The sequence below is a fragment of the Mustela putorius genome, unplaced genomic scaffold (genome assembly GCF_011764305.1).
Source record: "Mustela putorius furo isolate JIRA1106 unplaced genomic scaffold, ASM1176430v1.1 tig00003858_pilon_pilon_pilon, whole genome shotgun sequence".
NCBI classification, from domain to species: domain Eukaryota; kingdom Metazoa; phylum Chordata; class Mammalia; order Carnivora; family Mustelidae; genus Mustela; species Mustela putorius.
The window spans coordinates 4,780,591-4,794,340 of NW_025422010.1; the positions used below are offsets into that span (position 1 = coordinate 4,780,591).

Sequence of the window (13,750 nt, forward strand, 5' to 3'; positions counted from 1 at the left end):
GCTCAAAGACTCAAATAGGAAGTAAAATGTGAGAAATAAAACTAGAGAACTCAAACCTCTGCTCTGTGGCAGCTGGGCTAGAATCTCCTACCCTTGTCCCCACTGCTCACAATGCCGACTGGGTCATGGTGAGCACACATTCTATGGGTTGGTGTGTAAACTGAGCAAAATGTGGGCATGTTCGATGACCAAGAGGGATTTTCCTGAGTGGTTTTGACATGTGTGAGGATGATTTTCTAAGTAAGTCCTCCAATCTCTAGATTTGGGACTGAAAGTAAGTGGTCAGATCCCTGGGAAGGCCTATGTTTTCCTTTTCCAGTTAAGGGAAGCCATTCTGCTTCACCGTCAGGGTTACATGGCCTCTTCTTGGATGTGGAGCACATTTTAGGGTGGGTGTTGGCGGTGTGCACCAGGCTTGGTGCCCACAGTTCAATTCTTAAGGTTTCTGCCTCTGCTGTAGTGTCTTCCAAAGCAGCTCTGCCCTGTACCCACATGAAGTATGACGGCTTCATCACGTTCTTACCAGATCTCGGGTGGCAAAAGTGCTTTTGTTTGTGGGACTCAGAGTTTACCTTGGAGTTGCTTTCTTTTGTGGTGTATGCTGAGGATGGTTGGGAAGATATGTCACTTTTTGTCCTTCCCTCTCTGAGGCTGTACTGGGCTCACACACTACACTCCTCTGGGAAGGCCTCCTGTCCATTTTAGAGAGATTGTGCCAAAAGGGTTTTTCAGCTCAACAAACCAGTGCTGCCAAGGTCATGGGGCAGAGGGCTCACAGAGTTGGGCGCACGGTAGGAGTGGAAGCGTCCTGGCAGCAGGGCTGTGCTCTCCCCATGTGGGAGGATCCACTTCCTCTGCTCAGACCTCAGCTGCTCTCTAGATAACTCACTCGGATGTCTTGGCAGCACCTCCAACTCTATAGGGACAGGTTACCCCTCTGCATTCCCCAGCATCCCCACTTCCTCACCCCAGTGGTGAGTGGCAGCCTGCTCATTTAGAAGTCTCTGCTCAGCACTGAGCCATCCCTCTGCTCCGTCCTGCAGGTGCTTTCTCAAGAACATCTGTTCGGTTTCACTGCTTTTCCCTCCCACACTCAACAGCAGCCTGCTCAGTCCTCTGGCCTCACTACTTGGCCTGGGTCCTGCTGAGCCATTTCCCTGCACGCCACCACCGTGATTTCTCTGAAACATCTCTCCTGCCTTGCCTGCTACAAGCGCCTCAGGGCAAGAGAACATATAGCTTTTGTGGCTTCTGAGGCTGCCCACAGCCTCGCACTTGCCCCACTGCGTCCTTTGCTCAGGAGGAGAAGCTATGCCTGCCTCTGAAACGCTGCTGTTGCCCAGGGCCCTCGTTTCCCTCTGAGCCCTGGGAAGCTTGGCCCTGCACAGGAGTTGGCATGTGGCTTGCTCTGGAGTCTGGAAGCTGGGCCCAAGCCCTCACCCTTGGGGTTTTTCTTTTCATAGCCCGGGCTACGCTGGAGATCCTTATCCCTGACTTTGTCAAACAGACCTCTGAGGAGAAGCCCAAAGATAGTGAAGAGCTTGAGGTGAGTTTCCTAGTCCTGCTATGTCTAGAGCTGTGGCTCCAATGCAGCACCTGCGCCACTGCCCCACCCCCACCTCCCAGGCTAGTGCGAGCTGTGGATTTAGTCCTCCCAGCTCCAGGTGGTTTTCATTTGTTAATCTTTCATAAAAGGGGAAACTTATTTGTCTTTGTGCAAGCTTGCCCTTCATGTCTTGCAATGGGGGTAAAGAATGCGCACTGTCAGCTCTCTGGAGTGTAGATCTATGGTGGGAATCTGTCTTTAAGACAGAGTCTGTAAGTTATGTTTTCTGTATTAAGAACTGTTTAAAACTACTTGTAAACCTTTTTGGGTAAATATGATTCTATGGTTATGTGTAGTGAGGGATTTTCAAAATCTGAAGAAGGCATTCTTTTTTATAATGGCTTTATTGATCTATATGTACCATAAATTTTGCTCCCTTAAACTATACTGTTGATTGGATTTTTGTATATTGAGTTGTACAATCATCGCAGTGGTCGAATCTTAGAATATTTTCATCTCTCTAAAAGGAAATCCTATACCTGTTAGCAGTCACTCCTGATTTCTCCCTGTCCCCCAGCCCCTCAACCCTTGGCAACCACTAATCCTCTTTCTGTTTTGATGGATTTGCCAGCCCTGGTCACTTCGTATCAGTGGAATCAAATGACATATGTGGTTCTTTATTGACTGGCTTCTTTTTAAGCCACGAGGTGTTCGCTCTGGGTTTTAACTGATTGAGGAAGCTTCCTTCTGTTTTGCTGAGAGTTTTTTTTCAGGAATGGTTGGATTTTGTCAAATGTTTCTCCTGCTTCTATTGAGATGATTGTGTGGTTTTTGTCTTTTTTACTCATATGGTGGTATATTGCATAGGTTTTTGAATAGTAAAGCAACCTTGAATTTCTGGGACAAATCCCACTTGGTTTTATGTATGCTGGATTTAGAGTGCTGGTATTTTGTTAAGGACTTTAGCTGTATTTATGAGGGATACTGGTCTGTAATTTTCTTGTGGTGTTGGTGTTGGGGAAATACTGTCTTTACAGAATGAGGTGGAAAGTATTCCTCTCTTGTGTGGAATAGTTTATGAAAGGTTGGTATTAATTTTTAAGCATTTGGTAGAATTCACCAGTGAAATCATCTGAGTCTAGACTTGACTTTGAGATTATTTAATTACTGATTCAGTCTTTTCATGTGTGCTTCTTTTTCTTTCTTTCTTTCTTTCTTTTTTTTTTTTTTAAGAAGGTCTTTTTTATTTGGCAGAGAGAGAGCACAAACAAGGGGAGCGGCAGGCAGAGAGAGAGGTTCGGAAAGCAGGCTCCATGTTGAGCAAGGAGCCGGATGCAGGGCTCGATCCCAGGACGGTGAGAGCATGATCTGAGCCAAGGGGAAATGCTAAATTGACTGAGCCACCCAAGCACCCCTCGTGTACTTCTCTTCAGATATTCTGCTCCTTTTTGAGCTGGTTTGGGAACTTTGTGTCTTCATAGGAATTTTTCCTTTTGACCTAGACTGTCTCCTTTATTGGCATACATTCTTTCATAGTATTCCCTTGTGACTCGCTATATTTTGTTGTTTGTGCTGCTCCTATGTTCATTCCTGTTCATAGTTTCAGTCTTCTTTTTTCTCTTGGTCAGTCTAAAGTTTGTCACTGTCGTTGATCTTTCAAAGATCCAATTTCTGATTTTGTTTGCTTGTTTGTTTTCTTTTCTTTTTCTTTTTTTTTATTCCTTTTTTTTTTTTAAAGATTTTATTTATTTATTTGACAGAGAGAGACAAGTAGGCAGAGAGGCAGGCAGAGAGAGAGGAGGAAGCAGGCTCCCTGCTGAGCAGAGAGCCCGATGCGGGACTTGATCCCAGGACCCTGAGATCATGACCTGAGCCGAAGGCAGCGGCGTAACCCACTGAGCCACCCAGGCGCCCCAACTTGTTTGTTTTCCTATTGGCTTTTTTGTTTTCTGTTTCATTTTTTTCTGCTTTAGCCTTTATATCCTTTCTTTGGCCAGCCTTAGGTTTAGTTCTTCTTTTCTAGTGTCTTCAGGTTAGGGTATTTGAGGTGTTCTTTTTAAATACTGGAATTTATGGCCATAAATTTTCTTCTGTGTACTACTGCAGCACATTTACTGTCTTCAGGTTAGGGTATTTGAGGTGTTCTTTTTAAATACTGGAATTTATGGCCATAAATTTTCTTCTGTGTACTACTGCAGCACATTTACTGTGTTGTGTTTGTTTTCGTTCATTTCCGAGTATTTTGCTAATTTCCCTTGTGATTTCTTCCTTGAACAATTGGTCATTTTACTTTTCATATATTTGTGAATTTCCCCAAATTTCCTTTAGTTGTTGGTCTTTATTTAATTCCTGTGTTGTTTGAAAACATAGTTTGTATGGTTTCGACCAGTCCTTTTAAGTTCACTGAGGCTTGTCTTAGGACCTACCATACGGTCTGCCCTGGAGAGTTTTACGTGTGTGCAGGAGGCGAGTGTGCTTCCTGGTGTTACTGGGTGAAGCAGGTGTCGGTTAGGTCCAGTTGGCGAATAGTGTTTATTCTATATCTTTGTTGGTATTCTGCTTTGTTCTTCTATCCGTTTTTGTTTTTTGGGTTTTTTTCCCTTAAGAGAGAGTGAGAGCCCCTGTGTGCACGTGGTGGATGGGGCGGAGGGAGATGGAGAGAGAGAATCCTAAGCAAGTTCCATGCCCAGCATGAAGTTGGAGTCCAGCTCAGGACTCTGTCTCACAACCCTGAGGCCTCAACCTGAGCCAAAATCAAGTCAGGTGCCCAACTGACTGAGCCACTCAGGTGCACTGTCTTCCTTCTGTCTGTTGTTGAGAATGGGTATTGGAGTCTCCAGCTGTTATTCTTGAATTATTTGTCCCTTCAGTTCTCTCCATTTTTGCTTAAAGTATTTTGGGGCTGTTGTTAGATACATACATGTTTGTGGTATTGCGATATAATAAGAAATGTATGTTTGGTCTTTGTTCTTGGTTCCTGGTGCAGAGCTTCTACAATACATTGTTTTTTGTCCCAAGTTCTTTAAAAAGCTGCAGGTTGATAAAGGAGAATGGAATGTCTTTTCTTATTTTCTTATATTTAATATCAATTTATCCCATCCCTCCCCTTCCTTTTCCTTTCTTCTTTCCTTCCTTTCTTCCTTCCTTCTTTGCTTCCATTACTTGTATTTATTTAAGTAATCTCTATACCCAACCTGGGGCTCAAACTCAAGACCCTAATATCAAGAATTGTATGTTCCACCAACTGAGCCAGCCAGATTCCCCTAACACATCCCTTTCAACCACACCTGAGTTCATGTTAATCAAGTGACTTTTGGACCATCCCTTTGAATAGGAGCTGGTTGCCTGTGGAATCTACCAGGAGGATTAGAACTTTCAGCCTCCACGCTTGCGCCGTATGTGTGTAGTGTGTGTGTGTTTAGGGGGCAGTGGATGTTGAGCTGATCAGTAATGGCCAATGATGTAATCAGTTGTGCCTATGTAGTAAAGCCTTCCTTAAAAAACAAAAATAAAAACAAAAAACTGAGGGGTTCAGAGAGCTTCTGGGTTGGTGAACACATTGAGGTGCTAAAAAGATGGCCGTATATACTTTGCCATATTTATCTTTTCCATTGGGTGTTCCTGAGCCCTTTCCTTTTGTAATAAACCAGTTCTCTGTGAGCTGTCTGGGAAATTATTGAAGCTGAGGAAGGGTTGGGAACTGGCATTGTGCAGTTGCTCAGTCAGAAGCACAACGTGGACTTGAAGTCAAGTGGTGGCAACAGTCTTGTGGGTCTGAGCCCTTAAGCTGTGGAGTCTGCTGCAGCTCCTGGCAGTTAGTGGTAGAGCTGCCCGGTGTGGAAGCCCACTCACTTGGTGTCACAAGTGTTGAAACTAGAAGTCAGTTCTGTTTAATGTTTATAATAGTTATGTCATCTTGATCAACGGGCCCTTTGCTGTTTTTAAGTATCCTTCATTTCTAGTAACAGTTTTTATCTTAGAGTCAGTTTTATCTGATAGTCACTCCTACTCCCTAAATTACTCTGCGTGATATGTGTTTTCCCTCTTTATACCTTTTAAGCCTCTTTGTAACTTTGAATCTAAACATGTCTTATAGACAGCATATAATTGGGTTTTGTGTTTATCCTTCTATCAGTCTCTGTCTTTTGATCAGAGGACCTACCAGAGCAATTTTTTTTTTGGAAGATTCATTTTATTTACTTTTACTTTTTTTTTTTTTTTTTTTAAGATTTTATTTATTTGACAGAGATTCCAAGTAGACAGAGAGGCAGGCAGGGAGAGAGGAAGGGAAACAGGTACCCCACTGAGCAGAGAGCCTGGCACGGGGGTTGATCCGAGGACCCTGGGATCATGACCTGAACCGAAGGCAGAGGCTTTAACCCACTGAGCCACCCAGGCACCCCTCATTTTATTTTATTTTTAAAGAATTAATTTATTTGAGAGAGAGTGTGAATGAGAGTAGGAGAAGTATCAGAGGGAGAGAAAATCCCTATGCAGACTTCTCACTGAGTGTGGAGCTACCCTGCTCCATCCATCCCACCACCCATGAGACCATGACCTGCCCCAAAATGAAGAGTTGGACGCTTAACTGACGGAGCCACCCAGGCGCCCCAAAAGATTTTTTTTTTTTTTAAAGTAATCTCTGCACCTAGCGTGGGGCTTGAACTAAAAATCACCTGAGATCAAGAGTCCTATGCACCACTGAGTGAGCCAGCCAGGCACCCCTTTTAATTTCAGTTTATTGACTTTTTTTTTTTTTTTTGTTTCTGTTTTTGTTTTTTCAGTGGGGTTGGGTACTTAGTCCATTGAAATGTAATTACTGATAAGGTAGAATTGATGTATGCCATTACATTGTTTGCTTTCTGTTCTATGTCTTTTTGTTCCTCAGTTCCTCCATTACTGCTTTCTTTGCCTTAAATACTTCAGTTCTTTTCTCAGTGGTTGACCTAACCACATTTCAGTCACATTTAAACTGAAAACAATCTGGTTTGGACTATTGCCACCTTCAATCATATACAAAAACTTTGCTCCTCTATAGCTCTGTTGACACCCATATTTGTGCTTTCACTGTCACAAATGATATCTCCCCATATATTGTGTGTCTTAAACATGGATTTATAATTATTGCTTTATGTAGTTGTCTTTTTTTTTAAGATTTTATTTATTTATTTGAGAGAGAGAGAGATCACAAGTAGGCAGAGAGGCAGGCAGAGAGAGAGGGGTGGGGGAAGCAGGCTCCCTGCTGAGCAGAGAGCCCGATGCGATGCGGGGCTTGATCCCAGGACCCTGAGATCATGACCTGAGCTGAAGGCAGAGGCTTAACCCGCTGAGCAACCTAGGCGCCCCTATGTAGTTGTCTTTTAATTAAGGTAGAACAAAGAGTTAAAATATGTGTTTACACTGTCTTTTATTTACTGTAGTTACCTTTACTTTCTGTAGTGCCCTCAGTTTGTTAACAGTCTGTAGTGTTCCTTTTATTTCAGAGGGAAGGCTTTTAGTATTTCTTGGAGGACAGTTCTACTAGCAGTAGATTCTCTCACTTTTTATTGATCTGAGAATGTTGTAACGGTTCCCTTTTTTTTTTTTAATTTTAATTTTTTTTTAAGATTTTTATTTATTCGACAGACAGAGATCACAAGTAGGCAGAGCGATAGGCAGAGAGGGAGGGGAAGCAGGCTACCTGCTGTGCAGAGAGCCTGACACAGGGCTCGATCCCAGAACCCTGAGATCATGACCTGAGCCGAAGGCAGAGGCTTATTAACCCACTGAGCCACCCAGGCGCCCACGATTCCCTTTTTAAAAGCATAGTTTTGTTACCGAATTCTTGGTTGACATTCTTTTCTTCATGGTGGGACTATGTCATCCTACTGCCTTCTGGCCTCTACAACCAATGAGAAGTCAGCTGTTCATCTTACTTAGAGTCACATTATTGATGAATTGTTTCTCTCTTACTGTTTCCAAGGTTTTCTCTTTGGCCTTTGACAGTGATATCTAGGTATAGATTTCTTTAGCTTTCATTTTTGGAATTTGTTGAACTTCTTGAATATGTAATGTTTTTCATCTTTGGGAAGTTAGAGACGTTGTTTCCTCACATATATTTTTTTGCTCTTTTATTTCTCCTCTCTTTCTGGGACTCCCATTATAGGTAAGCTGGTACACTCCCACAGTATCTCACCAGTCTTAGACACACAGACATCATAGTCACTGGTCTTTTTTTTTTTTAAATGTTCCTCAGACGGGATATTTTTTATTTGCCTTTTTTTTTTCCCCTTTTCCTTCAAGTAGGCTCCATGCCTACCTAGCATGGAGCCCAACCAGTGTGGGGGCTTGAACTCATGACCCTGAGTTTGAGGGTCAGAAGCTTAACTGTTTGAGCCACCCAGACATGCCTTCAGTTTGCCTATCTTAAGTTTACTGATCTTTCTTCTGACCGAATCTGCTTTTGAACCCTCTGGTGAATTTTTTATAATTTCTATGTCTTTTTTTTTTTTTTTAAAGATTTTATTTATTTATTTGACAGACAGAGATCACAAGTAGGCAGAGAGGCAGGCAGAGAGAGAGAGAGAGGAGGAAACAGGCTTCCTGCTGAGCAAAGAGCCCGATGTGGGGCTTGATCCCAGGACCCTGAGATCATGACCCAAGCTGAAGGCAGTGCTTTAACCCACTGAGCCACCCAGGTGCCCCTATAATTTCTATGTCTTTATTGATACTCTGTTTGGTGAGATATTGTTCTTGTGGTTTCTTCTAATCACTAATTCTTTATACATGCTTTTTTTTTTTGAGCATATTTATTATAGCTATTTTAAAGTCTGGTTTCCTCAGGGATGGTTTATATTGACTGCTTTCCTGCATCTCGTAGGGCATATACATTTGTGTTTCATTTCCTGTTTCATGATTTCTTTTGTTGAAATCTGGGACATTTAAAATAATGTGGCAACTCTAGATATCAGATTACCACCCCTTCTCAAGATTTGTTGTTTTTGCTGCTGTTGACTTATTAGTGATTTTGTTAGTTTGCTAACATTGGCATAACAACATATCACAACCTGGGTGATTTAGACAAATTTTTTGCCTCACAATTGACATCTGCAAGTGTCAGCAGGGTTGGTTCCTTCTGGGTGCTGGGAGGGAAGGATCTCTTTCAGGCCTCTTTCCTTCATTTGGAGATAGTTGTTGGAGATAACTAAGAGGCTGTGTGTGTGTGTGTGTGTGTGTGTTTCCAAATCTCCTCTTTATATTGAATTTAGGGCCCACCCTAATAATCTGATTTTAACTTGATTATCTATAAGGCTGCAGAAAAGGTCACATAATGGCATACTCAGAGTTAGGATTTCAGTATATGAATTTATGAATATATGAATTTGTGGGAAGATATATTTCAGCCCATAACAGTGACTTTTCCAGTCTATTCTGTGAAATCCAGATCAGATATTTCTTGACGTAAACCAGTAAGTCTCCTTTGCCAGGGGACTTTTTATGCATGTTGGGGTCACCTTTAATGCTCTAGTAGTTGATAACTGTGTATTAGCCTTTACTTCCCACTTGCATGGAGCTTCCAGATCAGTTGGGTGAGAAATTTGGGCTTTCTTGGGTCTCCTGGGCATGTGCGTGGCCACCTAGATCCCCAGGCAAGTTAGAGCTTTTCAAAGTCCCTTAATGGGCATCTGTCTCATTCTCTACATTCCCTTTTATGTTTTCTGACCTGCCTCTTGCTTGCCAGCTGATATTCCAGCCTCATATAGTTGCAGTAGGAAATAGTTGTCACTGATTATTTTTGACAGATTTCCTGGGAAGTTGGGGTATTTTCACGGAGTGAGCTCTTAGTTGGATCACACAATGGCAGGTTTTTAAATGGGGCTTTTCTGTAGCCCTGCCACCTGGGCCAGATAGTGATGGTTCTCTGGGGTCGGAGTATTGGGGAACCATCCTGCCTTCTTTAGTGGCTCTGGGGTTGCTGGTTCCTAAGGCTACTATAGAGCTGGGAAGAGGAGACAGGAATGGGCCAAGTTAAAATGCTACAAAACTCATTGTCTTGCCATTCTTGAATAAATGTTCCTTAGATTGTTTTCTTTGTTTTAGACTGATACTGTTATAAAATACGGCAGTGTCTGTGGCAGTCAGCCGTCTATATTCTTTGCTTTATTGTCATAGATGGACCACAGAGAGGTCGCAGACCCTAATCCCCAGAGACAATCTCAAAAGGACTAGGTCCTCCAGAAAAGCCTCACATCTTCAAGTCTAAGTCTGAAGAACCCAGCTGTGGGACAGCGGTGTTTAGGGCGGCTTCCAGGGCATGTTGGAGAGCCTGGTACTTGGGCCCCTGCCCACAGCCCGCTAAGGCCCTTAGGACTGGTTGTTGCAGTTGATGATGCCTGGGCTATATAGCTTGCTCGGCACTCTGATACAGGGTAGCAGAAATGGGAAGGGTAATTGCCCTTCCGGTGCCGGGAGTCGGCCTGGCCTAGGCCGGCAGGGCATGTGTGGCTCCAGCAGCCTTTTTGGAGGATGGAACTTTACTTTGTCTCAGCAGCTTCTCTGAGCTGGCTCCACTGTTGAACCCCAGTGGGGAGCAGGGGATAGGTGGATGGCGGTGGGGGAATGGGAGGTCTTAAAGGACCCACATCTACTTGTCTGTGGCTATTATTGTGGTAAAACTTTTAAGTAACTCAGTAAATGACAGTTGACTTCAGAAATTTTTGACTTGTTGCGATAATGGAAAATTCTCCAGGGTTAGTAGAGCAAGGGTTAGGAATGGCTGGTTTCAAGATAACATCCAAGACAATCTATCTTTCGTGTTGTAGCCTTTACGATACCACCATCTTGCTTGGTTGGTGGTTGAATGAATAAGCAGTTAAGTCCAGTTTTTAATCTGAAAGTCTCTGGTGTCTCTGGCTATGGTTCACTTTCGTGTTTGGCACCATTGTAGTTCCCTAAGCAGGGACTTCTGGGTTTCAGTCTGGCCAGCACAGGGACCCAGGGTGTGTTCCGTGGCTCCTAGAGCCTTGGCAGGATATGTGTGTTGCACAGTGTCCAGTTCCCTGCTATGGCCCAGCTGCCCTTTGCAGCCTACCACCTGCATTGTGGCCTCCTCATAGTGGCCATGCAGTGGGATGTGCACCTGGAGGGCTGCAGGCTCTCCCTAAGCTGTACCATCAACCCTGTCACTGCCTCACACCTGGAGATCAGAGGCCTGGGGTTACTTACCTCTTCTTTTTTGGAGGTGCATGGCTTTGACATTGACCAGCTGGCAGTCTTTGTGCTCTGTTCTTTGATCCTCCACCTTCTTCCTGCCCTCAGTCTGCAAGGTCATTGTGGCTGCACCCTTTTCCTTGCATTTGCCCGAGGCATCTGTGGGACAGATGTTGTGGGTTTCTGGAATTTGTGCCTCGGGCTGTGTGGATTGTAATAAGGTTCAGGTTCTGGTCCTGTACTCTGGGGCTTTTCTGGAAGGTGAGGAATCTTTCCAGAAGTGACATCAGAAAATAGCCTGAGAAAAGTTTCCCTAGGTGGAGGAGGCCACATGGGCAGCTTGGAAATCCCAGGTAAAAGTTCCCTTATTCACACAAGGGGCTTTATCTTGTCAGTTCTCACACGGTCTACATGGAGTTGGCTCAGTACCAGAAGACTGTACACTTCACACTCCGGCCACCAGTGGGGTGCCCAGGCCACCCACATTGTCCAGCCAACTACAGATTCAGGGGTTCTCATGACTTCCCTCAGGTACATTAATTTGCTTGAATTAGAGCTTATTTATTTATTTATTAAGATTTTATTTATTTATTTGACAGACAGAGATCAGAAGCAGGAGGAGAGGCAGGCAGAGAGAGAGGGAGAAGCAGGCTCCCTGCGGAGCAGAGAGCCCAATGCAGGGCTCGATTCCAGGACCCTGAGATCGTGACCTGAGCCAAAGGCGGAGGGTTAACCCACTGAGCCACTCAGGCGCCCTGAATTTGAGCTTTTTTAGACTGTTCTCAGAACTCAGGGAAAAACTTTTTGTTTACTGGTTTATTATAAAGGATACAAATGGACAGCCAAACGAACAGTTCCTTAATTGTGTTTCATCTTTCTGGTGACCAGTCCGATCATGAAGTTCCCATCATGAAACTATCTAGGGTCCTCACCTAGCCCCCTTAGTCTCCTCATTAGCATAAACTCAGGTGAGTGAGGAAATACTAAGGGTTTTAGGAGCTCCATGCCAGGAACTGGATACAAGGATCCAAATATGTGTCCAGTGACCAAAATTGTCCTCATTCTCTGGAGAAGTTTTTTCACACTTAGAATTTAGTTGTATATGTGTGCACACATACACATTTGTATTTTTCCCTTGTTTTAAAATTTGTCAGAGAAGAAAGTAGCTTTTCTGTCAGGTTGGATGTATTAGAGCAGCTCAATCCTGACTGATTTTGTTCTTTTTTTTTTTAAGATATTTTCTTTATTTATCTGACAGAGATCACAAGTAGGCAGAGAGGCAGGCAGAGAGAGAGGAGGAAGCAGGCTCCCTGCAGTGCAGAGAGCCCGATGTGGGGCTCGATCCCAGGACCCTGGGATCATGACCTGAGCCGAAGGCAGAGGCTTAACCCACTGAGCCACCCAGGTGCCCCTGATTTTGCTGTCTTGCTCCTAAAAACTGTGACGGTGTTTCTGTCATATCCTTGTGAGTATCTCGTAGGTGGTGGCCCCTCTTTCCCATGATGCCTCTGTGGAGGTTTGGTGCCAGAGCTGGGGCTGTAGGGGCAGCATTCCCTTCTTATGTGGACTCCAGGGGGCGAGGGGACGGTAGGATGCCAAGGTGGTCTGGAGGGCCTTGGTTCTTTGGGAGTTCTGTGTCCTCCTGTACTTGAGGTGCAGTGGAGGAAGTTAACACACAGTGGTGGCATGGATGTATAGAACATCCAGAGTGTGAGAGCTGCCATGTGGGCAGGATGTGCTTGGTGTTGATTAAAAAGGCAAAAACAGGGGTGCCTGGGTGGCTCAGTTGGTTAAGCAATTGCCTTCGGCTCAGGTCATGATCCTGGAGTCCCAGGATCCAGTCGCACATCGGGCTCCTGCTTGGCAGAGAGTCTGCTTCTCCCTCTCATGTTCTCTCTCTCTCTCAAAGAAATAAATAAAATCTTAAAAAAAAAAAAAAAAGTGCTGTGAAGTGTGTAAACCTGGCGATTCACAGATCTATACCCCTGGGGATAAAAATATATGTTTATAAAAAATAAAAATAAAATAAAATAAAATAAATGCCCCCCACCCCAACAAAAAGAAATAAAAGAAAAAAGAAAAAAAAAAAGCTGAAACAGAGTGCTTGGGTGGCTCAATCTTTAAGCTTCTGCCTTTGGCTCTGGTCATGATCTCAGGATCCTGTGATCGAGCTCCGCATCAGGCTCTCTTCTACATGGAGAGCCTGATTCTCCCTCTCGCTCTGCTTGTGTTCCCTCTCTTGCTGCGTCTCTCTCTGTCAAACAAATAAAATCTTTAAAAAAAAAAAAAAAGGCGAAAACACAGGACCAGAAATGGCACTATACCCACTCGTAAGACCTGGGGTGATTTTTTTTTTTTTTCTCAGTATATTACTGCTTTTTAGATAGTTGTGGGTTCTGGTTGGTTCATGGTTGTTCTAGAATTTAGGTATTAGTGACCTGTTGTTTTTGCCTTTTTGGTCCCCCCCCCTCCCAATTTACTTCTTAATTTATAGAGAGTTAAATGCACTTTTGGGTAGACATTTGTGAGTTTTGAGCCATGCCTTTCATTTTATCATGTAACCCACAGCACAATCAAGACAGAACATTTTCAAATCTTCTCCCCCTCCCAATTCTCTTGAACTGTCCTTTTGTAGTCAGAATTCTCTCTTTTCACCCTGCTAGGCATTGAGCTGTCTTCCTAGGTTAGCCAATTCCCAAATGTCTTATCAGTGGAGTCCCACTGAGAACCAGGCTCCAGCTCAGTGATGCACGTAGGATTCGTCTCTGTTGGTGCCTGTGTCTATGGTTGTTTATGCTGCTGACTGCCTACTGTAGGGCAGTGCTGGGTGTGTTCTTCCTTGATTGAGGGGTGTTGAACACATTTCCAGTTTTGGGTGTTTAGTGTTGCTACGAGGCTGTCAGGATTCCCTGTGAGCGTAGTTAAGTAAACACCCAAGATGGTTCTCCTGGGCAGTACAGTAGATGTGTTTTCAACTGGATGCCTTTGCCTATCTGTGGGAGCAGCATGTATGTG

General features: G+C 44.0%; 1 protein-coding gene across 1 annotated transcript in view; it reads left to right on the top strand.

Annotated features, from left to right (window-relative positions):
- Nucleotides 1–13,750, top strand: part of DGCR8 (DGCR8 microprocessor complex subunit) — a 36,454-nt gene that overhangs the window by 13,343 nt on the left and 9,361 nt on the right. Inside the window, exon 9 of the mRNA XM_045065336.1 lies at nt 1,464–1,546. Within this exon, the coding sequence (XP_044921271.1) occupies nt 1,464–1,546 (83 nt within the window). The remainder of the gene's footprint in view (nt 1–1,463; nt 1,547–13,750) is intronic.